This window comes from Pristiophorus japonicus, chromosome 16, assembly GCF_044704955.1.
Source record: "Pristiophorus japonicus isolate sPriJap1 chromosome 16, sPriJap1.hap1, whole genome shotgun sequence".
NCBI classification, from domain to species: domain Eukaryota; kingdom Metazoa; phylum Chordata; class Chondrichthyes; family Pristiophoridae; genus Pristiophorus; species Pristiophorus japonicus.
In genome coordinates, this window is record NC_091992.1 from 5,304,819 (window position 1) to 5,330,453 (window position 25,635).

At 48.0% G+C, this 25,635-nt stretch overlaps 1 protein-coding gene across 5 annotated transcripts in view; it reads left to right on the forward strand.

Annotated features, from left to right (window-relative positions):
* LOC139226284 (flotillin-2-like) overlaps positions 1-25,635 on the forward strand; it is a 114,995-nt gene that overhangs the window by 57,518 nt on the left and 31,842 nt on the right. For 2 of the 5 annotated variants that reach the window (XM_070856924.1, XM_070856928.1), the window contains exon 3: positions 12,256-12,346. The exons of 2 other annotated variants lie outside the window; for them this stretch is intronic. In XM_070856924.1, coding sequence (XP_070713025.1) covers positions 12,256-12,346 — 91 coding nt within the window. Of the gene's footprint in view, positions 1-11,228; positions 11,320-12,255; positions 12,347-25,635 lie in introns of all 5 variants that reach the window. One more of the 5 variants, XM_070856925.1, reaches the window with a different exon arrangement.

Consider the following 25,635-nt stretch of genomic DNA (forward strand, 5'->3'; position numbering starts at 1 on the left):
TGTCCATTTTGTGAATAGTGCAAAGCAGGAGGCCCTTCCTTTTACAGGTGTTTGTAGTTGTTGCTTGTAGGTGTGAAGGGTTCAGGTCAGTCCAACCTGCAGTGGCCACCAACACCTCTTTGCTGCTGTGCCTTATCCATCGTCCATTTCAACTTTCAATTACAGTTTTTAAAAATGTGTTTCTTTTCTCATCTGTGAATTACCCGGGGCCCCTGCTCCAGGCTAGCGGTGAATTACCCGGGGCCCCTGCTCCAGGCTAGCGGTGAATTACCCGGGGCCCCTGCTCCAGGCTAGCGGTGAATTACCCGGGGCCCCTGCTCCAGGCTAGCGGTGAATTACCCAGAGCCCCTGCTCCAGGCTAGCGGTGAATTACCCAGAGCCCCTGCTCCAGGCTAGCGGTGAATTACCCAGAGCCCCTGCTCCAGGCTAGCGGTGAATTACCCAGAGCCCCTGCTCCAGGCTAGCGGTGAATTACCCAGAGCCCCTGCTCCAGGCTAGCGGTGAATTACCCAGAGCCCCTGCTCCAGGCTAGCGGTGAATTACCCAGAGCCCCTGCTCCAGGCTAGCGGTGAATTACCCGGGGCCCCTGCTCCAGGCTAGCGGTGAATTACCCAGAGCCCCTGCTCCAGGCTAGCGGTGAATTACCCAGAGCCCCTGCTCCAGGCTAGCGGTGAATTACCCAGAGCCCCTGCTCCAGGCTAGCGGTGAATTACCCAGAGCCCCTGCTCCAAACTAGCGGTGAATTACCCAGAGCCCCTGCTCCAGGCTAGCGGTGAATTACCCAGAGCCCCTGCTCCAAACTAGCGGTGAATTACCCAGAGCCCCTGCTCCAGGCTAGCGGTGAATTACCCAGAGCCCCTGCTCCAGGCTAGCGGTGAATTACCCAGAGCCCCTGCTCCAAACTAGCGGTGAATTACCCAGAGCCCCTGCTCCAAACTAGCGGTGAATTACCCAGAGCCCCTGCTCCAAACTAGCGGTGAATTACCCGGGGCCCCTGCTCCAGGCTAGCGGTGAATTACCCAGAGCCCCTGCTCCAAACTAGCGGTGAATTACCCAGAGCCCCTGCTCCAGGCTAGCGGTGAATTACCCAGAGCCCCTGCTCCAGGCTAGCGGTGAATTACCCAGAGCCCCTGCTCCAGGCTAGCGGTGAATTACCCAGAGCCCCTGCTCCAAACTAGCGGTGAATTACCCAGAGCCCCTGCTCCAGGCTAGCGGTGAATTACCCAGAGCCCCTGCTCCAGGCTAGCGGTGAATTACCCGGGGCCCCTGCTCCAAACTAGCGGTGAATTACCCGGAGCCCCTGCTCCAGGCTAGCGGTGAATTACCCAGAGCCCCTGCTCCAGGCTAGCGGTGAATTACCCAGAGCCCCTGCTCCAAACTAGCGGTGAATTACCCAGAGCCCCTGCTCCAGGCTAGCGGTGAATTACCCAGAGCCCCTGCTCCAAACTAGCGGTGAATTACCCAGAGCCCCTGCTCCAGGCTAGCGGTGAATTACCCAGAGCCCCTGCTCCAGGCTAGCGGTGAATTACCCAGAGCCCCTGCTCCAGGCTAGCGGTGAATTACCCGGGGCCCCTGCTCCAGGCTAGCGGTGAATTACCCAGAGCCCCTGCTCCAAACTAGCGGTGAATTACCCGGGGCCCCTGCTCCAGGCTAGCGGTGAATTACCCGGGGCCCCTGCTCCAAACTAGCGGTGAATTACCCGGGGCCCCTGCTCCAAACTAGCGGTGAATTACCCAGAGCCCCTGCTCCAGGCTAGCGGTGAATTACCCAGAGCCCCTGCTCCAGGCTAGCGGTGAATTACCCGGAGCCCCTGCTCCAGGCTAGCGGTGAATTACCCGGGGCCCCTGCTCCAGGCTAGCGGTGAATTACCCGGAGCCCCTGCTCCAGGCTAGCGGTGAATTACCCGGAGCCCCTGCTCCAGGCTAGCGGTGAATTACCCGGAGCCCCTGCTCCAGGCTAGCGGTGAATTACCCGGAGCCCCTGCTCCAGGCTAGCGGTGAATTACCCAGAGCCCCTGCTCCAGGCTAGCGGTGAATTACCCAGAGCCCCTGCTCCAGGCTAGCGGTGAATTACCCAGAGCCCCTGCTCCAGGCTAGCGGTGAATTACCCAGAGCCCCTGCTCCAGGCTAGCGGTGAATTACCCAGAGCCCCTGCTCCAGGCTAGCGGTGAATTACCCGGAGCCCCTGCTCCAGGCTAGCGGTGAATTACCCGGAGCCCCTGCTCCAGGCTAGCGGTGAATTACCCGGGGCCCCTGCTCCAGGCTAGCGGTGAATTACCCGGGGCCCCTGCTCCAGGCTAGCGGTGAATTACCCGGAGCCCCTGCTCCAGGCTAGCGGTGAATTACCCGGAGCCCCTGCTCCAGGCTAGCGGTGAATTACCCGGGGCCCCTGCTCCAGGCTAGCGGTGAATTACCCAGAGCCCCTGCTCCAGGCTAGCGGTGAATTACCTAGAGCCCCTGCTCCAGGCTAGCGGTGAATTACCCGGGGCCCCTGCTCCAGGCTAGCGGTGAATTACCCAGAGCCCCTGCTCCAGGCTAGCGGTGAATTACCCAGAGCCCCTGCTCCAAACTAGCGGTGAATTACCCAGAGCCCCTGCTCCAAACTAGCGGTGAATTACCCAGAGCCCCTGCTCCAAACTAGCGGTGAATTACCCGGGGCCCCTGCTCCAGGCTAGCGGTGAATTACCCAGAGCCCCTGCTCCAAACTAGCGGTGAATTACCCAGAGCCCCTGCTCCAGGCTAGCGGTGAATTACCCAGAGCCCCTGCTCCAGGCTAGCGGTGAATTACCCAGAGCCCCTGCTCCAGGCTAGCGGTGAATTACCCAGAGCCCCTGCTCCAAACTAGCGGTGAATTACCCAGAGCCCCTGCTCCAGGCTAGCGGTGAATTACCCAGAGCCCCTGCTCCAGGCTAGCGGTGAATTACCCGGGGCCCCTGCTCCAAACTAGCGGTGAATTACCCGGAGCCCCTGCTCCAGGCTAGCGGTGAATTACCCAGAGCCCCTGCTCCAGGCTAGCGGTGAATTACCCAGAGCCCCTGCTCCAAACTAGCGGTGAATTACCCAGAGCCCCTGCTCCAGGCTAGCGGTGAATTACCCAGAGCCCCTGCTCCAAACTAGCGGTGAATTACCCAGAGCCCCTGCTCCAGGCTAGCGGTGAATTACCCAGAGCCCCTGCTCCAGGCTAGCGGTGAATTACCCAGAGCCCCTGCTCCAGGCTAGCGGTGAATTACCCGGGGCCCCTGCTCCAGGCTAGCGGTGAATTACCCAGAGCCCCTGCTCCAAACTAGCGGTGAATTACCCGGGGCCCCTGCTCCAGGCTAGCGGTGAATTACCCGGGGCCCCTGCTCCAAACTAGCGGTGAATTACCCGGGGCCCCTGCTCCAAACTAGCGGTGAATTACCCAGAGCCCCTGCTCCAGGCTAGCGGTGAATTACCCAGAGCCCCTGCTCCAGGCTAGCGGTGAATTACCCGGAGCCCCTGCTCCAGGCTAGCGGTGAATTACCCGGGGCCCCTGCTCCAGGCTAGCGGTGAATTACCCGGAGCCCCTGCTCCAGGCTAGCGGTGAATTACCCGGAGCCCCTGCTCCAGGCTAGCGGTGAATTACCCGGAGCCCCTGCTCCAGGCTAGCGGTGAATTACCCGGAGCCCCTGCTCCAGGCTAGCGGTGAATTACCCAGAGCCCCTGCTCCAGGCTAGCGGTGAATTACCCAGAGCCCCTGCTCCAGGCTAGCGGTGAATTACCCAGAGCCCCTGCTCCAGGCTAGCGGTGAATTACCCAGAGCCCCTGCTCCAGGCTAGCGGTGAATTACCCAGAGCCCCTGCTCCAGGCTAGCGGTGAATTACCCGGAGCCCCTGCTCCAGGCTAGCGGTGAATTACCCGGAGCCCCTGCTCCAGGCTAGCGGTGAATTACCCGGGGCCCCTGCTCCAGGCTAGCGGTGAATTACCCGGGGCCCCTGCTCCAGGCTAGCGGTGAATTACCCGGAGCCCCTGCTCCAGGCTAGCGGTGAATTACCCGGAGCCCCTGCTCCAGGCTAGCGGTGAATTACCCGGGGCCCCTGCTCCAGGCTAGCGGTGAATTACCCAGAGCCCCTGCTCCAGGCTAGCGGTGAATTACCTAGAGCCCCTGCTCCAGGCTAGCGGTGAATTACCCGGGGCCCCTGCTCCAGGCTAGCGGTGAATTACCCAGAGCCCCTGCTCCAGGCTAGCGGTGAATTACCCAGAGCCCCTGCTCCAGGCTAGCAGTAAAATAACCAGGGAACAGAATCCGAGCTGCAAATACTGAAAATCTAAAGTGAAAACTTCAGACACTGGAAATAAGGCCGATTTTAGCACCTGAAAATGGAACCGTTAGATGAATATTTCAGGGCGAGGACCTTCATCAGAATTACTTTGTTGCATTCATCCTTTTAGCGTCACCAAAACAGATTATCTGGTCAGCAATCGCATTGCAGTTTGTAGGATATTGCTGTGTGCAAATTGGCGGCCGAGTTACAAAAACCAGTGATGTCACTTGAAAATTTAAAAAGTCATTATCGGCAGCCCCTGGGGGTCCGGGTTGGCCCACATCCACACTAAACATAGTCACTCCGGTGACTGATGGACTCGTGTTACACGGTGGAAGATGCCTGTGGGTGAATTCTTTTAACGTGGGGTGGCCGTTGCACACCAGCCCCCACACGGGCTTGTGGGAGCGAGGTCTGGGTCCAGGGGCGAGGTATTCACTGGCTGTTACAGCCCTTTGGAAAGTTCCAAAGATTCGAAATGCATTCTATCTGTGCTAGTTCCTTCCTTCCTTCCTTCTATTCAGTGGATTTAAAAGAAATTTATTGCCTAAAATCACTGAAAGCTAGATTGCCAAAGCACCACTTGAAAAGATGTAGTGAGCAGACTATAAACAGTGGCCCGTGAAATGGTGACAACATTGAAGCATAGAAACATAGAAAATAGGTGCAGGAGTAGGCCATGCGGCCCTTCGAGCCTGCACCACCATTAATATCATCATGGCTGATCATGCAACTTCAGTACCCCATTCCTGCTTTCTCTCCATACCCCTTGATCCCTTTAGCCGTAAGGGCCACATCTAACTCCCTTTTGAATATATCTTGCGAACTGGTCTCAACAACTGTCTGAGGTAGAGAATTCCACAGGTTCACCACTCTCTGGGTGAAGAAGTTTCTCTCCATCTCGGTCCTAAATGGCTTACCCCATATCCTTCGACTGTGACCCCTGGTTCTGGATTTCCCCACCAAAGTGGATAACCTCACATTTATCCACATGATACTGTATCTGCCATGCATTTGTCCACTCACCTAACCTGTCCAAGTCACTCTGCAGCATTTTAGCATCCTCCTCACAGCTCACACTGCCACCCAGCTTAGTGTCATTTGCTTGGAGATATTACATTCAATTCCATCGTCTAAATCATTAATGTATATTGTAAATAGCTGGGGTCCCAGCATTGAACCTTGCGATACCCCACTAGTCACTGCCTGCCATTCTGAAAAGGACCCGTTTATTCCTACTCTTTGCTTCTTGTCTGCCAACCAGTTTTCTATCCATGTCAATACATTACCCCCAATACCATGTGCTTTAATTTTGCACACTAATCCCTTGAGAGTCCAAATACACCACATCCACTGGTTCTCCCTTGTCCACTCTACTAGTTACATCCTCAAAAAAATTCTAGAAGATTTGTCAAGCATGATTTCCCTTTCATAAATCCATGCTGACTTGGACCGATCCTGTCGCTGCCTTGTTACTTGCACACTAGCTGCTGGAACCCAATTTTAAAACGCGTGTCTGTGCTTGCGGTCGAGCAGAAGGTGCCTCTTCTGTCTTCACTGCATTTCTCACAAATATAAACTGACAGTGTGAAGAATTCCAATTCTCCCCACCCCCTTCCCAATGGGGAAGTGAAAGGGTTCAGTGTCGACCCTTTTTGATCTTTGTCGGGTTGTTGTGATCATGTTCTGTAACTCCAGGTCAGAGTCTCTCTCCAGAGGGCTAGATGTTGAATTTCGACACACGTTATTCTAATAGATTCTCCCGCCTTGAAATGTGGAAAAAGTTGGAGCACGAAACCGGCTGGTGGCGGCCACATAACTCCAGACTGCACACGGCCTTTTCCTTCATTTTCTTTCTCTTGCTAACTTTTGACCTGCTGCTTCCCCCCACTGTGCAAGCAGGGCTCAAACCCCACCTGCTCAGAGCGACAACAGACTTCCTGTTCTTCCACCACCATTTGTTGATCACTGCTTTGCTAAACAGTCAATTGTTGCTCGTGAGTCAGAGTGGGTAAAGTGTGCCAAAAATGTGCATTGTTGTGGTATGTCAAAACCCTCACATAGTTCTACGGGCTGGCAGCAAGAAAATAGATGATCTGCATAGTTCACACAAAAGAACATAAGAAATAGGAGCAGGAGTCGGCCATTCGGCCCCTCGAGCCTGCTCCGCCATTCAATGAGATCATGGCTGATCTTCCACCTCAACTTCACTTTTACACCCTATCCCTTGACCCTTGATTCCCTTAGAGTCCAAAAATCTATCAATCTCAGTATTGAATATACTCAACAACTGAACATCCACCGCCCTTGGGTAGAGAATTCCAAAGGTTCGCAACCTTCCTGAGTGAAGAAACTTCTCCTCCGCTCCATCCTAAATGGCCGACACACAGCGGTGCTGCTGAATGTTCATGCCGTCCAGCTGTGCACTCTGTATGATAGTGCAAGTAAGGTTGAATAGTTTGTGCCTATGGTGGACAGAGGGCGATCCGAGCACTCCTTTTGGTCCTGGAATCTGGGCCTGAATCCAACCACCTGCTAATGTCAAGGGGTACCTTTTGTGAAATGGGGTTGGGAATTCTCAATCCCATAATGCAGTTGAATCGCCAGTCTTGCTCCGAAGTGCCCAGAATGTGGGCAGTGGAAATCCCACAGCCGCGCTGCAGGAGATGCCCTGCCAAGGCTGAAACATAAAAGACTTTGCTGGAACAGCACGGAGGGAGTTTTACTCTGCACTTATCTGTACTGGCGACCTCAATACTAACACACAATGCACAAAACAATTGGAAAAGTGTTTCAATCACGGTGAGATCGCCCATTGCCTTGATGACACAATAGAGACACCTCATCACAACAGAAAATACTAATTACAATCTGTGGCAGACAGTAGGAGCAGTTTCAGGAGTGACATAATGGCCCTCGAGCACAAGCAACTGCACTCATCCTGAAATGCATTGGAATTGGTGCAAATTTGCATGTGCCATTCATGATGAGCACCTACTTAATTGTGAGTGGCAAATGTTTAATTTGTTCCTGTCGCAGGAGCTGTTGGTGGTCCAGCTCATTGCATTTTCAGAGTCGGATGCATTTGTTCAAACAACTTGATAAATGTTGATGTTTGATAATAGTTTGCGTGTGGTATGGTGTCAAACAAATGAACTGTGATAGCTCAGCAACTTGGAGTCCCAATATAAAAGTGACTTTGTCGGGGAAGTGAATTAAAATCCGATTCTGCGAGAGCTTACTATAGAGGCGTGCGTGAAGAGCTCAGTGGGTGCCGGGCCGCACTGACCAGGGAAGGCCCATGATTGATTTCCTGGTCTGCTGAGTCACCTGATCTCCATGCCCTTGGGTGAAGGTGGTGAAAATAACATGGGCTTCCTGCTCCTGATTGCGGACCTTGCTGGAAGTGTCGACATTGGCTGAAGAATGGGTTCGGCCACAGTGCCAACCTTCACTCTGCAGGCTCACAAGTGAACAATGACTACCTGATTTATGGTACAGGTTCAACCTCCCTTATCCAGAACTCCCTTATCCGGAACCACCCCTCGTCCAGAACCATTCCTGGCCACTGGCACATGCGCAGACCTCCAACATGAACAAATTGAAGTCCTTCCTCACTGCAGACTCCCGCAATCCATCCATCCAGGCCCCCCCCCCCCCACCCTCATGATCTCTCTGCCGCACTCCCAGCCCCAAGCCAGCCAGCCCCGATATCCCCTTGCTCAGTACCTGTACCATCCAATTTAAAGTGACTGCCCCTCGTCCGGAAAGATCCCTTATCCAGAACAGGCCAGGTCCCGAGGGTTCCAGATAAGGGAGGTTCAACCTGTACCAGAGAGTGCCTAGTGTCAGAGAGTCCATAAACTGTTGGTGGGGACTTTGAGGGAGAGGCAAAACTTTTTAGAATTTTGTAAGAACCCAAATTTTTCAGTTTGTGATGCTATGAGGGGAATTTATTGTGTGTGACAATATTTGTGTTAAGTCCTAAAGGGAATCCAATTTACAAACTGTACAGATTTGCATCTAATGACCTTTTCATTTCCAGGTGTGGAGATATTACCACTTTGTAGTCATCCCTTGATCTTGCAGGTTGTGCTTTAAAATTGCTGGTCCTAATAAATTGTATCAGTTCTTTATTGTGTCATGATATAGTGGCATTCCACTGAAAACTATTTCATTCCTTTAGGCTCCAAACACTGAATGCAGTTCCCTTTTAACACTGAGTGATAAACAGCAGTATTCCTGTTGCAGTATCCAACCATTACTCTGCGTATTTCTACAATCCATGAACAGAACTATCCTATTCATCAATACAGAATGTCAAGTGGTGTGAAGCTTAAGAATAGTGTGGGCAGAAATAACTGGACCGACTTCAGTGTACTTGGAATTGGCCTTGGTCTTGCAGTGCTCCAGGTTCAATACCGAGGAACATGCCACAAAAAAATATGAAATGAGCTGAAATGCTGTAACCTTCTGTGGAGGTACATGTAATGCCTGTAAATCATGCCCTCTTCACCCTTGTGTTTCTGGCCTCATTGGAACCTCTTAATCATGTCACCCATTGCCTGGCACCCATTATTCTATGGGAAATGTTGATGTGGAACACATTGGAATGTGCCATTTTTTTGTATCCTCAATTATTTTTCCATCAGGCATGCTGATCACGGGCAGTCGGCTCTCCCCACTTACCGACTGCCGCAACTGAAATAGGGAAGAGGAAGGAAAAGTATCTTCCACGAGGGGGTGACTTGAAGCCATGTATCCTGTTCCTCATGGTTTGAGGGTCATGTACATCACTGCTTCTGGTCAAATCTCTCTCGCGCGTGTGATCTGTGTGTGTGTGATCTGCGTGTATGATGGTGTGTGTGTGTGTGATCTGCGTGTATGATGGTGTGTGTGTGTGTGATCTGCGTGTATGATTGTGTGTGTGTGATCTGCGTGTATGATTGTGTGTGTGTGTGTGATCTGCGTGTGTGATTGTGTGTGTGTGTGATCTGCGTGTATGATCTGTGTGTGTGTGTGTGTGATCTGCGTGTATGATCTGTGTGTGTGTGTATGTGATCTGTGGCCTTGAAGGGACACAGCTCCCCTGTGAGTACAACACCCATCGCCATATAATACCCGAGGCCTGACTGAACAGCACCATGGGACATCCGCTAGTTTATGCAAAGAATGTTTTGGGACAATTGGATTCCGGTATTGCTGCTGCCTTCATTACCACACACAAACATTTTGTTCACAATGCATCTGACTTCTCTCAGGTTTGTTATGTTAAAAAAAAACACTGGCAGAAACACAAACACGATGGGCCGAATGGCCGCCCCCTGTGTCGTACATTTCTCTGATTCTATTTACACAGCAATGAGAATGTAGCTGAAACCCTTATTTTATTCTGTCACAGTTCCCAGTGACCATGCGGCTGGTGAATTGTTTCCAGATTCTTTTTCCCCCAAAACTAAAACTACAGTGAGACTGCCTCATGTGAGGGAAGAGGGTGCAGCATTGTATGGACCCACTGGAATCGATGTAACAACAGAAATGGGCTCCTGTTTCCTGCACGATTGTATTTACCGTGAGCCATTTGCAAAAGCAATAACAAAGCTGGCCCGAGTCGTGTGTTTATTCAGTTCCCTGGCTAGAAACCCGAGGAGGTGTTTGTGTAATATGACCCTGGATTGGAAGATCTGGATTGAAATACAAAATCAGTCGGCGGAGGGAACAGTGTGCATATTTTATGCCCTGCAAAATATTCTCTCTCACTTCTTCTTTGCAGTTACCCAGTTGTAGATTGCTTTACAGTTTCCTTGTGCTGAGTGATTGCCCAAACTGGAAGTTTACACGAGGATGGACACGGACACAGACATGATGGGCCAAATGGCTTCCTTCTGTGTCGTGATTCTCTATGAAAACTGAACCTACAGTGTGAGTTCTGAACAAACACTTGCTGTACCACAGACGACTTCTTTAATTCCCTCACTGGACAGAGCATCCCCATGGCCTTTTTTTATACTTTTTAAAAATTAGAACTGGAGTTGAGTCTGGTTCACGTCACAAAATTACATCGGAACAGGAGGAGACCATTCACCACGCGAGCCTGTGCCACCCTTCAGTCTCAATGGTAGTTCCAGAATTTTTTTTTCCCAACTACTTTTGGCTTCACACCACTTAGTGTTTGATCGTGTCTCCTCACTGTTGTGTGTTTATATACTCAAATTTATATTTCTTGCTGGCAATTGGCTTTCGTCTTCAAAATCCAGCTGAGACTCCGGTGTTCACAGGTCCCCCAGAAATCGAAAGCCAGCACCATCCGGTGCCCCTGTCGTTGAACTCGGCTGATTGCTCCAAGCATCAACACGGGAGTTTCTTGTCTTCAGTCAGGGAGTTCCCAGGAAAGCAGACCTCGCCTCCAACTCTTGGATATTATCTAGTGTTTTTCCAGCACAAAAAAAAAATAACCCCCCCCCCCCCCCCCAAAAAGAAGCTTTCAGGTTGCCCCTCATTTCAAAGCCGATAACCCTTTGGGAACTGGAGGCCCTTTGTCACTGTCAAATGTTCCTCGCTTTAGGCGTAGTGGTGTAAAACTGATTTTTATAGGCATTCTACTGCGGTATTGGGAAATGGCTGCGCGAAAGTGTATAAATCTCCACCCCCCCCCCCCAGGACACTTAATTCTCAATTATGCTGCAATATCGACTCGCTTGAGGAATCTTCGGACTTAACTGCAGGTATAGTTTTCTGTGTGGGGGCAACGAGTGAAGTATTTGGCTGCCAAAGTTGCTATAGCAGTTCTCAAAGGGTTAAATCGTTTCGAGCACCCAATAGAAAAATATGAATTGATTTGCTGAATGTCTCTGGGAGTTGGTGCTTTGTTCTGATAATTGCTCTGACTGAATATGTGCTGTCCCACCTCCTTCCCCCCCCCCCCCCCACTCCTGCTGCTGCATAGACTGCCTCTGGAGATCATGACTGTCGTGTGTCAGTGTGAGGATATAGAAACCATTGAGGGGGTCCCTGTATATGTTACAGGGGTTGCACAGGTAACTTGTTCGTAACCTTGCTCTATTTTCTTGTCTTGTTCCCCTCTTCGCCCCACGACCCCAATCCCTTTCCCCTCCCTTCCTTTCCCCCCCCACCCCCAAGCAGCATCTGAATGTTGACCTCTACTGCAGCACCCTCACCGCTTTACGCCCCCAGCATCACGGCCAAGTGGCATGGCCCATAGCACTGTAGGAACCGCACAGAAAGGAAGCAGATTAAACCAAACGAAGAAGAGGGGGGGGAGGGGGATAAGAAAGAGGCGGGAAGGGATAGGCGGATTAACATTGTAGCTGAAGGAAGACCAAAATGGGTGTAAGTTGAGTGTGTTCATTCCCATGCCGACCCCACGTCTGAAGGACAGGAATGCCGAGAGCCCTTCTGAATAAACTGTTCTTCTGGGAATTAATTACAGGTTGAAGTTTTCAAACAGACAGTCTCAGCCTTCGTCAGAATGTATAAAGTCTTCCAATTATGACATGCATCTACTGCAGTGACGATAAACAAAACTCCTTTCTGACGCAAAGTTGCACAATCGCCCCTCCACCAAATTTTGGGCATTAACTTGGTGTTATGAACTATTGAGTGTTCTGAATTATAAACCACATTGTATGTTCTTTAAAATGGCTTGTTTCTTTGTGAAAAGTCGTGTGTAATACTTCATTGCATGAGATGGTTGTTGTTGCAACTTTATCAGAAGGAGTTCTGACATCAGTGGACTCCCCTACGCTGTGAAGATCTCACAAGGGGTGCCTCTCGAGATCCATGCAATGATTTTACTTTTGATACCGGTTATTTTATTTAGCTGGGCTTTTTATTTTTGAACTGAGCACTGTACGGTGCAAAGGTGAGAGGTGAACGGATTGGAAGAACAAGGAAGTGAGGCTTGAGGCCTGTCTTGTGACCTGGAATTTGCGAGTGTTTTACGTTTTTCACAGGATTTCCCTTGAGATTATGACGCTTCAGCCCAAGTGTGAGGATGTAGAGACCGCAGAGGGGGTAGCACTAACTGTCACAGGGGTCGCTCAGGTAAATAACCCCACAATCCCAAAATAAAATCTGATTTCTAAAAACTCTTTGCCGCCTGAGTCTGTCAAAAGGCACAAAAAAAATTTACTAATGCTTTTGCTTATCTTAACAAAACAGTAGGAGGTCACTTATTCTGTAATTCTTGTATGAATGACGTTCGAGGGTGGAAAATATGTTAACAGGACCTGACTGGCAACATTCAGGCTCACGGCCATTCATTACTTTGTTCAAGGGCCCACCGTCTATTGGGACGCCCTGTTTCTCTCACTGAGAGACTTGCACACAGCTGTGTAAGTGTTGAAGCTTGTAGTGGCATAAAGCACCAATCTATCGCCCCCAGGGCCTCTGCACCAAAATTGCACATTTGTGGACGAATCATTTGCAAAGAATCTGACCTGAAACGCACCTTTCCACCCATGAATGTCAGTGGTGAGCCGATTGTTCACTTTGGAACCACGGGATCATTTTCTGTCACGTTCGATTAACTTTTGCAGGCTTTGGTGATTTGATTTTATTTTTATTTTGGTTGACATGTGTTTCTATTCTGCCTCAACCGGTTAAATGGAATTGCATGACCTTAAACTGAATGGCATTCTCCCTAGTTTGAGCCCGTACAGTGTGCAAAGTCGCAAGCACCCATGAGTTGTCTCGGTGTTTCCTCGCGGGACACCAACCTTTTACAGTGCAAAGTGTGCCTCCAGCTTGGAAATGTTGCTGAACCTTTGATAAATCGCTGGTTAGGTCCCAGCTAGAGTATTGTGTTCAGTCCTGGGCACCAGGGTAGTAGCATGTGTGTAATGCATCTGAATATAATGCGAATAATGAATTTAATATTGTATCTCGTAATACAACCAATGATTATTCCCTGTACCTCTACCAGGAATGCAGTGATATTTTACTATGTCATCGTCATCTGTAAATCTCTCGGTTTTGAATTGGTTCCTTCACCCCACTGCAATAACCCTTAAACTAGGAATGATTGACAGCAAAGGATCTGAAATTAGGCTTTTTTTAATGCTTCAAGCCCACAGAATTAAATGAGATTCTCATCGCTGTGAACACAATGTCGGTGATGCAATGGAACCCTTTTCACAATTAGTTTTAATTTCCCTAGATCAGGACCGGCAGGATAAAGCTGTGTTGAGGTCAGACTGCAAAGATAGAGCCAGATTAAATTTTACAGAGAAACAACCTACTACACAAGACAGCTGCAGAGAGAGAGAAAGAGACAGAAAAATGAATTACCTGACGAATTGAATGAGGCAGAGAAATTTGAGGGAACAAACCCTTTGACGCAGTGGCCAAACAAAAATTGGTTGGACAAACTGCAAAAGAAAATCAAGATTTGATAACGGTGGGAAATTAATGTTCAAATCATCAATGTAAGTGGATAGTTTCAGGATCGTCGGAGCCTTATCTTTTTTTGGACCGCTGGGTGTTTGATACGGATGGAAGCCATGACTCTCCAAACTAAGCTGCAGAGAAATCGTCCTTAAGCAGAGTCTTTGTTTGTGGAGAGCACACACTGCCCCTCGAGGGACGCACACCACGGCTCAAGTACAGAGTGTTTAGGTGCAGTTTGGCAAGAGGCAAGGGAACCCCCATTTGTGCATAGAGTTACCGCTGGAATTTAATTAGCTAAAGCAGTGCAGCCCATCGGCATTATTCAATGATGAGCTGTTAATATAATGTAGATAAATGTGAGGTTATCCACTTTAGGGGCAAAAACATGAAGGCAGAACATTATCTGAATGGCAGCAGATTAGGAAAGGGGGAGGTGCAACGAAACCTGGGTGTCATGGTTCATCAGTCATTGAAAGTTGGCAGGCAGGTACAACAGGCGGTGAAGGCGGCAAATGGTATGTTGGGGTACTGAGGGAATGATCAGCCATGATCTTATTGAATGGCGGTGCAGGCTCAAAGGGCCGAATGGTTTACTCCTGCACCTATTTTCTATGTTTCATAGCTAGGGGATTTGAGTATAGAAGCAGGGAGGTCTTGTTGCAGGTGTACAGGGCCTTGATGAGGCCTCACCTGGGATATTGTGTTCAGTTTTGGACTCCTAATCTGAGGAAGGACGTTCTTGCTATTGAGGGAGTGCAGTGAAGGTTCACCAGACTGATTCCCGGGATGGCTGGACTGACACATGAGGAGAGACTGGATCAAATGGGCCTTTATACACTGGAGTTTAGAAGGATGAGAGGGGATCTCATAGAAACATATAAGATTCTGACGGGACGGGACAGGTTAGATGCGGGAAGAATGTTCCCGATGATGGGGAAGTCCAGAACCAGGGGACACAGTCTTAGGATAAGTGGTAAGCCATTTAGGACTGAGATGAGGAGAAACATCTTCACTCAGAGTTGTTAACCTGTGGAATTCTCTACCGCAGTGAGTTGTTGATGCCAGTTCATTGGATGTAATCGAGAGGGAGTTAGATATGGCCCTTATGGCTAAAGGGATCAAAGGGTATGGAGAGAAAACAGGAAAGAGGTACTGAGGGAATGATCAGCCATGATCTTATTGAATGGTGGTGCAGGCTCGAAGGCCGAATGGCCTACTCCTGCACCTATTTTCTACGTTGAAAAAAAGCAGATGGGATCCTTGGCTTCATAAATAGAGGTGAAGTGTAGAAAAGCATGGATGTTATGCTAAACATTTATAAAACGCTGGTTAAGCCTCAGCTATAGAGTGTCAGCTGTGGCTCAGTGGGTAGCATTCACATCTCTGTCAGAAGGTTGTGGGTTCAAGTCCCACTCCAGAGACTTGAGTCCATAATCTCGGCTGGAGTGCAGTCCTGAGGGAGCGCTGCACTGTCTGAGGTGCCATCTTTCAGGTGAGATGTTAAACCGAGGTCTCTTCTGCCCTCTCGGGTAAAAGATCTCATGTCATTATTGCAGAGAAGAGCAGGGGAGTTCTGTCCAGTGTCCCTCAGTCAATATCTGTTCATTATCAAATTCTTTTGCACAAGTTGGCTGCTGTGTTTCCACGGCGATTACAATTCAAAAATATGTCACTGGCTTTAATGCACTTTGACAGTCTTGAAGTCATGATAGGCTCGACATAAACGCAAATATATCTTTCTGTCTAGAGTATTCTGCCCAATTCTGGGCACCACGCTCGGAAGGATGTCAAGGCCTTGGAGAGGGTGTAGATGGGTTTTTCCAGCATTATACCAGGGATGAGGGACTTGTAGAGACTGGAGAAGCTGGGAATGTTCTCCTTAGAACAGGGAAGAATGTGGGGAGATTTAATACAAATTTTCAAAATTCTGAAGTGGTTTGACAAAGTAAACGAGGAGAAATTGTTTCCACTAACAAGTGGGCCATGACCAAAGGAGGCAGATTAAAATGAGGGGAGTTGAGAATTTTTTTTTACGTCATGCAAATTGTGATCTGGAACGTGCTGCCTGTAAGGGCGGTGGAAGCAGATTCAGTTGTAACTTTCAAAAGGGACTTGGGTAAATACTTGAAAAGGAACATTTTGCAGTGCTATGGAAAAGCACCCAATCTTATGACAAGAACATAGTAGGAGCAGGAGTAGGCCATATGGCCCCTCATGCCTGCTCCGCCATTCAATAAGATCATGGCTGATCTGATCATGGCTGATCTGATCATGGACTCGGGTCCATTTCCCTGCCCGCTCCCCATAATCCCTTATCCCCTTATCATTTAAGAAACTGTCTATTTCTGTCTTCAATTTATTCAATCTCCCAGCTTCCACAGCTCTCTGAGGCAGCGAATTCCAGACATTTACAACCCTCAGAGAAGAAATTTCTCCTCATCTCTGTTTTAAATGGGCGGCCCCTTATTCTAAGATCATGCCCTCTAGTTCTAGTCTCCCCCATCAGTGGAAACATCCTCTCTGCATCCACCTTGTCAAGCCCCCTCATAATCTTATATGTTTCGATAAGATCACCTCTCATTCTTCTGAACTCCAATGAGTAGAGGCACAACCTACTCAACCTTTCCTCAAGTCAACCCCCTCATCTCCGGAATCAACCGAGTGAACCTTCTCTGAACTGCTTCCAAAGCAAGTTTATCCTTTCGTAAATATGGAAACCAAAACTGCACGCAGTATCACAGGTGTGGCCTCACCAATATCTTGTACAGCTGAAGCAAGACTTCCCTGCTTTTATACTCCATCCCCTTTGCAATAAAGGCCACGATACCATTGGCCTTCCTGATCACTTGCTGTACCTGCATATTATCCTTTTGTGTTTCATGCACAAGGACCCCCAGGTCCCGCTGTACTGCGGCACTTTGCAATCTTTCTCCATTTAAATAATAACTTGCTCTTTGATTTTTTTTTCTGCCAAAGTGCATGACCTCACACTTTCCAACATTATACTCCATCTGCCAAATTTTTGCCCACAATGACAACAACAACTTGCATTTATTTAGCGTTTTTAATGTAGGAAAACATCCCAAGCTGCTTCAACAGAGGTGGTAATCAGCCAAAGTAGGAGATATTGGGAGGTGTTTAATATCTCATCTGAAAGATGGCATGTCCAACAGTGCAGCACTCTGTCAGTACTGCACTGAGGTGTCAGCCTGGATGATGTGCTCAAGCCCTTGAGTGTGACTTGAACTCTTGGGGAAGCATGCTGCCACTGAGCCAAAGCTGACACCAAGAGGAGGTTTGGATGAGTTGAAGTGTGTGCAGTGGGGGAGGATGGGAAGCCAGCCAGCAGAGAGTTGGAATAATCGAGACTGGAGGTGAATAGGGATCGGCGTTTCATTGCCCACCTCGACCCCAGCCCAATTGCCAATGTACTGGAGGAAGAAGTAGTTGGCCTTTGTGATGCAGGGGCTATGGGGTTGGAAGCGCAGGGCCAGGTAAGCTGCCAATGTTGTGAGCAGTGTTGTTGAACTTGAGATAGTGGCTGGGGAGGGGGATGAAATCACTCTACAGGGCATGGAGTTTGCAGCAGAGGTTGAAGCTGACGATTTCAGTCTTCCCCATGTTGAAGTTGCAGCTCATCTAAGACTGGATGTCAGACAAGCAGTCTCGCAATGAGGCAATGGAGGGGTCGAGAGCGATGGTGGAGAGATAGAGCTGGGTGTTATCAGTGTACTTGTAGAAACTGATCCCATGTGGCCATGTAGCTGAAGAAGAAGAGGGAGTCGTGGTTAGATTCTGGGGGAACTCCAGAGCTAGTGGTGTGGCGATGAGTGAGATCTGCTTATCCTCCTCTTGGTGCATGGCTGAGAAGGTTGGCGGAATGGGGAAATTGAACCCGTGTCCCAGCACTTCTTAACAGCATCTTTTGATGCAACTGTCATTAGTATTTTCGAAACCTGCTGCATTTAGGATTTAGAATTCAATTTGAGCCTGCGGGATACTATCTATGGATTGCTTTCAGCTTTGTTTCAGTGTTTGCGATACTTGCACCTTGTGGCTGTGAGGCAACCTCCAGTGTGACCTAAATTGTTGTCTTTGAAAAGTTTGCAGTGACAGGAATTCCCACGGCTGAGTTCATTGTTCTGCTCACCATATTTTTTCCCAGTTGCATGTTCGAAGCTTCGAACTGGAACAGATTGATGCAGTCCCTGTTTGTAATAGAATTAAAATCTAAGAATAGTGATACGTAGGCCTCAGATTTGGAGAAGGGGTGACTATTTGTACAGAGGACATCTTGGATCTGGAGGAGCGGATGGAGCACTGGCCTCCGAATGTTAACTGTGAAGGGGCTTTGATCTCGCGTGCGGCTTCAAAACCGTACTAGCTTCAAAGTTTTGTTACAAACCTGCACCAAACGCAAGGCTGAAAAGGGTGCCTTAACATCAGACTGAAGTCTGCCTGCGGCAATCTCTTTGCTGCGTGTGTTCAGCCTCCCGGTGACCTAGATTTTAATGGACTCATAATGGGTTTTAAAAAAAAAAACTCAAAGCTTTTCTGATAGTGGAGGGAACCGCTTCCTGTGGGACTGAGCTATACAGGCCAGAAGGCACTAGGTATTGTGTCTCATGAGGGTGGTGGTCGAGATACAGTCCGTCTACTCTGCAATTTTAAATTGATTATTTCAAATGATTTTCTAATTCATTTTTAAAATTTAAATCACTTAATTTAAACTATTGCATCATTTTATTTTCCCTTAAACAAAATGTTGTGCAGCAAAATTCTAAAGGGTCAAAGTATAATAAAAAGGCAAGCCTGAAAGCTCGGTGCCTCAATGCGAGGAGTATTCGGAACCCAGGAGAGGGCTCTGAGCTAGTTAGAGTGGGTGAGAGCGCAGATGAACAGGACCCCAAGAAAGAATGCAAAAGGCAGGAGGCAACAGAGCAGAGTAGCACTGGGGTAAGTGTAAACCACAAGGTGATAGGAAGGGACAATATGTATGAATATAAAGGGGCTGCAGGAGGGGTCAAAACTAAAAATCATGGTTTAAAAACTAGTATTAAAACACTCTACCTAACCGCACGCAGCATTCGAAATAAAGTAAATGAGTTGACGGCACAAATCATTACAAATGGGTATGATTTGGTGGCCATCACAGAAACGTGGTTGCAGGGTGGCCAAGACTGGGAATTAAACATACAGGGGTATCTGACAATTTGGAAGGACAGACAAGAAGGGAAAGGAGGTGGGGTAGCTCTGTTAATAAAGAATGATAGGGCAATTGTGAGAGATGATATTGGCTCTAATGAACAAAATGTTGAATCATTGTGGGTGGAGATTAGAGATAGTAAGGGGAAAAAGTCATTGGTGGGCGTAGTTTATAGGCCCCCAAATATTAACTTCACGGTGGGGCGGACAATAATCAAGGGAATAATGGAGGCATGTGAAAAAGGAATGGCAGTAATCATGGGGGATTTTAACCTACATATCGATTGGTCAAATCAAATCGCATGGGGTAGCCTTGAGGAGGAATTCATAGAATGCATACGGGATTGTTTCTTAGAACAGTATGTTACAGAACTTACAAGGGAGCAAGCTATCTTGGATCTGGTCCTGTGTAATGAGTCAGGAATAATAAACGATCTCCTAGTAAAAGATCCTCTTGGAATGAGTGATCACAGTATAGTTGAATTTGTAATACAGATTGAGGGTGAGGAAGTAGTGTCTCAAACGAGCGTACTATGCTTAAACAAAGGGGACTACAGTGGGATGAGGGCAGAGTTAGCTAAAGTAGACTGGGAACACAGACTAAACGGTGGCACAATTGAGGAACAGTGGAGGACTTTTAAGGAGCTCTTTCATAGTGCGCAACAAAAATATATTCCAGTGAAAGTGAAAGGGCGGTAAGAGAAGGGATAACCAGCCGTGGATAACCAAGGAAATAAGGGAGAGTATCAAATTAAAAACCAATGCGTATAAGGTGGCCAAGGTTAGTGGGAAACTATAAGATTGGGAAAATTTTAAACGACAGCAAAGAATGACTAAGAAAGCAATAAAGAAAGGAAAGATAGATTACGAAGGTAAACTTGCGCAAAACATAAAAACAGATAGTAAAAGCTTTTACTTATATATAAAATGGAAAAGAGTGACTAAAGTAAATGTTGGTCCCTTAGAAGTTGAGAAGGGGGATTTAATAATGGGAAATGTGGAAATGGCTGAGACCTTAAACAATTATTTTGCTTCGGTCTTCACAGTGGAAGACACAAAAACAATGCCAAAAATTGCTGGTCATGGGAATGTGGGAAGGGAGGACCTTGAGATAATCACTATCACTGGTGGGGTAGTGCTGGACAGGCTAATGGATCTCAAGGTAGACAAGTCCCCTGGTCCTGATGAAATGCATCCCAGGGTATTAAAAGAGATGGCGGAAGTTATAGCAGATGCATTCACTATAACCTACCAAAATTCTCTGGACTCTGGGGAGGTACCAGCGGATTGGAAAGCAGCTAATGTAACGCCTCTGTTTAAAAAAAAAAAAGGGGGCAGACAAAAGGCAGGTAACTATAGGCCGGTTAATTTAACATCTGTAGTGGGGAAATGCTTGAAGTTATCATTAAGGAAGAAATAGCGGGACATCTAGATAGGAATAGTGCAGTCAAGCAGACGCAACATGGATTCATGAAGGGGAAATCATGTTTAACTAATTTACTGGAATTCTTTGAGGATATAACGAGCATGGTGGATAGAGGTGTACCGATGAATGTGGTGTATTTAGATTTCCAAAAGGCATTCGATAAGGTGCCACACAAAAGGTTATTGCAGAAGATAAAGGTACACAGAGTCAGAGGAAATGTGTTAGCATGAATCGAGAATTGGCTGGCGAACAGAAAGCAGAGTCGGGATAAATGGGTCCTTTTCGGGTTGGAAATCGGTGGTTAGTGGTGTGCCACAGGGATCGGTGCTGGGACCACAACTGTTTACAATATACATAGATGACCTGGAAGAGGGGACAGAGTGTAGTGTAACAAAATTTGCAGATGACACAATGATTAGTGGGAAAGCGGGTTGTGTCGAGGACACAGAGAGGCTGCAAAGAGATTTAGATAGGTTAAGCGAATGGGCTAAGGTTTGGCAGATGGAATACAATGTCGGAAAATATGAGGTCATCCACCTTGGGAAAGAAAAACAGTAAAAGGGAATATTATTTGAATGGGGAGAAATTACAACATGCTGTGGTGCAGAGGGACCTGGGGGTCCTTGAGCATGAATCCCAAAAAGTTAGTTTGCAGGTGCAGCAGGTAATCAGGAAGGCGAATGGAATGTTGGCCTTCATTGCGAGAGGGATGGAGTACAAAAGCAGGGAGGTCCTGATGCAACTGTACAGGGTATTGGTGAGGCCGCACCTGGAGTACTGCGTGCAGTTTTGGTCACCTTACTTAAGGAAGGATATACTAGCCTTGGAGGGGGTACAGAGACGATTCAGTAGGCTGATTCCGGAGATGAGGGGGTTGCCTTATGATGATAGATTGAGTAGACTGGGTCTTTACTCGTTGGAGTTCAGAAGGATGAGGGGTGATCTTATAGAAACATTTAAAATAATGAAAGGGATAGACAAGATAGAGGCAGAGAGGTTGTTTCCACTGGTCGGGGAGACTAGAACTAGGGGGCACAGCCTCAAAATACGGGGGAGCCAATTTAAAACCGAGTTGAGAAGGAATTTCTTCTCCCAGAGGGTTGTGAATCTGTGGAATTCTCTGCCCAAGGAAGCAGCTGAGGCTAGCTCATTGAATGTATTCAAATCACAGATCGATAGATTTTTAACCAATAAGGGAATTAAGGGTTACGGGGAGCGGGCGGGTAAGTGGAGCTGAGTCCACGGCCAGATCAGCCATGATCTTTTTGAATGGCGGAGCAGGCTCGAGGGGCTCGATGGCCTACTCCTGTTCCTACTTCTTATGTTATGTTCTTATGTTCTTACGTAAAATAACAGTAAACTATTGGCCCTCCAGATCTGTAGGTTAGAAAGAGGATAGAAGCCAGCAAGTAGTTCACACTGCCCCATTGCTACATAGCAACAGTACTCGAGTACTGCGTACAGTTTTGGTCTCTGTATTTAAGAAAGGATATACTTGCATCGGAGGCTGTTCAGAGAAGCTTCGCTAGGTTGATTCCTGAGATGAGGGGGTTGACTTATGAAGGTAGGTTGTGCCTATACACATTGGAGTTCAAAAGAATGAGAGGTGAACTTATCGAAACATATAAGATAATGAGGGGGCTCGACAAGGTGGATGTAGAGAGGATATTTCCACTCATAAGGGAAACTAAAACTAGGGGACATATTCTCAGAATTAGGGACCGCCCATTTAAAACTGAGATGAGGAGGAATTTCTTTTCTCAGAGGGTTGTAAATCTATGGAATTCTCTGCCCCAGAGAGCTGTGGAGGCTGGGTGATTGAATATATTTAAGGCAGAGTTAGACTGATTTTTGAGCAATAATGGAATAAAGGGTTATGGGGAGCGGGCAGGGAAGTGGAGCTGAATCCATGGTCAGATCAGCCATGATCTTATTAAATGGCGGAGCAAGCTCGAGGGGCCAGGTGGTCTACTCCTATTTCTTGTGTTCTTATGAAATAGCACCTGCGGATGTTCAGGTGAAGGCAGCATTGGGCTCAACTGTGATGTTCTCCAGAGTCGAATAGTCTGCCGAGATCCACTGGCTAGGCTCACTCATGAAGCATGATTACCTGGGCAGCCTGAGTATCTGGGCAAGATACAGAGAAGGTTCAGAGGTGATCTAATAGAGGGTTTTCAAGATGATGAGAGGTTTTGACAGAGTAAAGAGGGGAAACAATATTCCCTCTGGCGAGTGGGTCAATAACCGGAGGTCATAGATTCAAAATCATTGGGAAAAAGATCTCGAGCGCGAGATGGGGAGAATATTTTTCAGAGTGGTCAGGATCTGGAACGCTCTGGCTGAAAAGGTGGAGGGAGCTGATTACATAAATATTTTTAAAACAGAATTGGACGGATACTTGAGGGTGAGCAACGTACAGGGTTACAGACAAAAAGTGAGGGGGGGGGACTGAGCACCACTGCTCTTTCAAAGAGCCGGCACGGGCCGAATGTGCTGTCAGTTTCTATGAATCTGAATAGCTGCAACTGGACCCCAGTAAGTGCTGTGTGAGGGGATGAAATTAAACAATCTCATGATTACTGTTGAAGGTTCAAGATATTTCCCTTTATCATCTCTGATACATTTTAGCTTCAGTCCTTCAAAGCTTGTGACACTGTAGAACGCAAGAAAATCCATCAGTTTTTTGAGATTCATTTTGAGCACTAGTTAAGGTGCCAGTTTTTTCTCTCATCTACATAATTTGCATAACTGGTCACTAATTAGCGTAGGCGGCTGGGTTTGTAAGGTGTATTTCTGCTCAGTGAAGAGTACATTTATTTTTATTTTGAGAATTTTTTTTTATTTATTTTTTTTTTGAAATTCGTAGCCAATCGTTCCAATTCTTTGTCAAATCACAAACGCCAGAGGTCACCTTGCACACGCCAAGGATCACTCTGCACCAATGCTCTTAGCCAAAAGGCCTAGAGCCACTGCAATACCAGGTTCGTGCCATGGAGGTGGCTGGGTCAGGTCCCCCACACACCTCCGTGGAGGTGGATGGGTCAAGCCACCCCACCCACCTCCTGTTTCCAAAAAAGCAAGCATATACCTTCCTGATCCAGGGAGAACCACCCGGAGGTCATGGTGGCTACTCCCCTGTCAGGTCAGTTACGCATGATCTTAGCCAAAAAGTTTGAGAAATTTTTGTCCCACTTGGGGTAAGCCACCAGAATATGGTTACCCCCCGATCTGCCCCCTCGGACTGGCCTGTATCGCCACCATGCTGATGCCCCTATCGATGTGGGAGGTCGGAGCATGATAGCTGGCACATTTCTATAACGGTTTCTGCTAGTCTGTTCCATTGGGCTCTGAGCCACAAGTCCTGATGCTGGGCTGTCGGGGGGCATCTATGTTGCCCACTTGTTTCCCCGCTATCCAGGGATCTGTGTGATTCATTCTCCCCCTTTTAAAGCTGGCTGGCAGTCACACTGATCCAATAGCCTGTTAGTAAAATCAGCACCTTTTGTGTGTCGAGCGTGAGAGTGTTTATGAAGTGCAGCTAACGGAAAAGATAACCGTGTGTTTCCTGTGCCCTGCGCTGTTACCCAATCTAAAAGTGCCCATACTCTCATGGTGCACAGCAGGATATTTACTTTTAATATCCATAAACATTGCAAGCCCCAACTTACAATACTGCGAAACAGACGTACTGAAAGTGTCGGTCCATTAGTACATCCTCTCTATTAAAAAAGGCTTCTGAAGCTAAGAAAGTCTGCAGCAAGGGAAAGTAATTTGGTCCATCAAGCCCAATCCAGGCGTGGTTCTGTCATCAACTCTCTCCCCACCCCACACTGGACCACCTCCAGTTGATTCCCTGACTTCACTGAACACCGAAGTTCATTCCCCTGGGGAAACTATAATTGCAGGGTACTGCTGAGGAATCCTATTGGCTAAAATAAAGATAATTGCTCACTCGTCCTTGCATTAACACCTGAGTCAAGGTCTCCTTTCATTTTTTTTGAAATCAGCTGCTGGATATTATCAGAGATGCTCTCTCCAGTGCAATTTAACCGTCAGTATTTCCTTCAGTTGCAGCAGGTGCCAGGGTAGCTCCTTTTATTGAGTCTTTGTTACAAGCACCACTTGGAGGGAGCTGTTGACCATCTGTGAGCTGCACCCGCCCAGTATGATGTATCTTTTAATTGCTGCTTGCTACAAATCGAGACTCTTGTGATGGCAGCAGCAGCCTCGATATGTTCAGAGACTCTTGCAGCTCAGGAGCAGGCCATTCGGGCCATCGTGCCTGTGCTGGTCCTCAGAGAGAGCGATCCAATTAGTCCCACGGTCCCTGCTCTTCCCCCATAACCCTGCACGCACTTATCCAATTCCCTTTACAATTTTCAGCAGCCAATCCATTTTAATTGGCACCTGCTAACAAAGTGGGAGTTTTTACATTGCTTGGTAGAAACCCCCCCCCTCCACTCAGTGGACTATACCACTGAAAGTAAATCCCACAGTACCATAGACCCAGCCTTTCCTGGGCCTCCCAATCTGCTGTCTGCTTTTGTTTTTGTCAACTCGCTCCCCGCATCAGCATACTTTGTTAATGATGCAACCTGGCAGCATGTACGGCACACTGGGTTAGCTCGACACTCATTCCCGGCCCCTACCCAAGTGTTTTTTTAATTAAAGATCTTTTTTTTTAAATTACCAGGAGGATTTATTATCCAGTAGGTCTCCTCTCTAGAGGAGACCGAATCACAACATGGAGAGCTGGGTGTACTGGAGAGCGGGGATGTCAGGCTGGATTTAATCATGGAGGAGTGATGCAGAGGGAGCCGGTTTGCTTTCCCAAGTCTTGAAGCACATCTAAAAATGCCGAAAGTTAAAGCATCGGTGCCAGTTACCTCATTGTGGGGGGGTGGGGGAGATCTGAGTGAGTTGAGATTAAGAGAAGTGAGTGAGCGGCACTTTCCCCTGGAGTTCCTTCATGTGCGCATCCATTTTCGGGAGCTGGAATAAATGAGATGTGGAGTGACAATTCATGGAGCAGGCTTGCTAAAGTGCACTCCCCCCTCAACTGCTTCCAATTCCACTATACCTGCCCCCCCCCCCCCCTGCTTACAGGGTACCTAAAGATGCAGTGTGAATAGTTATTGCAAAATGGGAAGTGCAACACGGAACTGCTAAAGACCTAGAGCTGAGAAAAAAAACTCTGTGGATAAGTCAGTTGGTATTGGTATTTCTCCGTGATTGTGCTGCGATGAGCCCTGTGGGTTAGCATCAAACAGTGAGGAAAGTCCCATTAAAGCTACCTCACTATGTACTTGTGTGA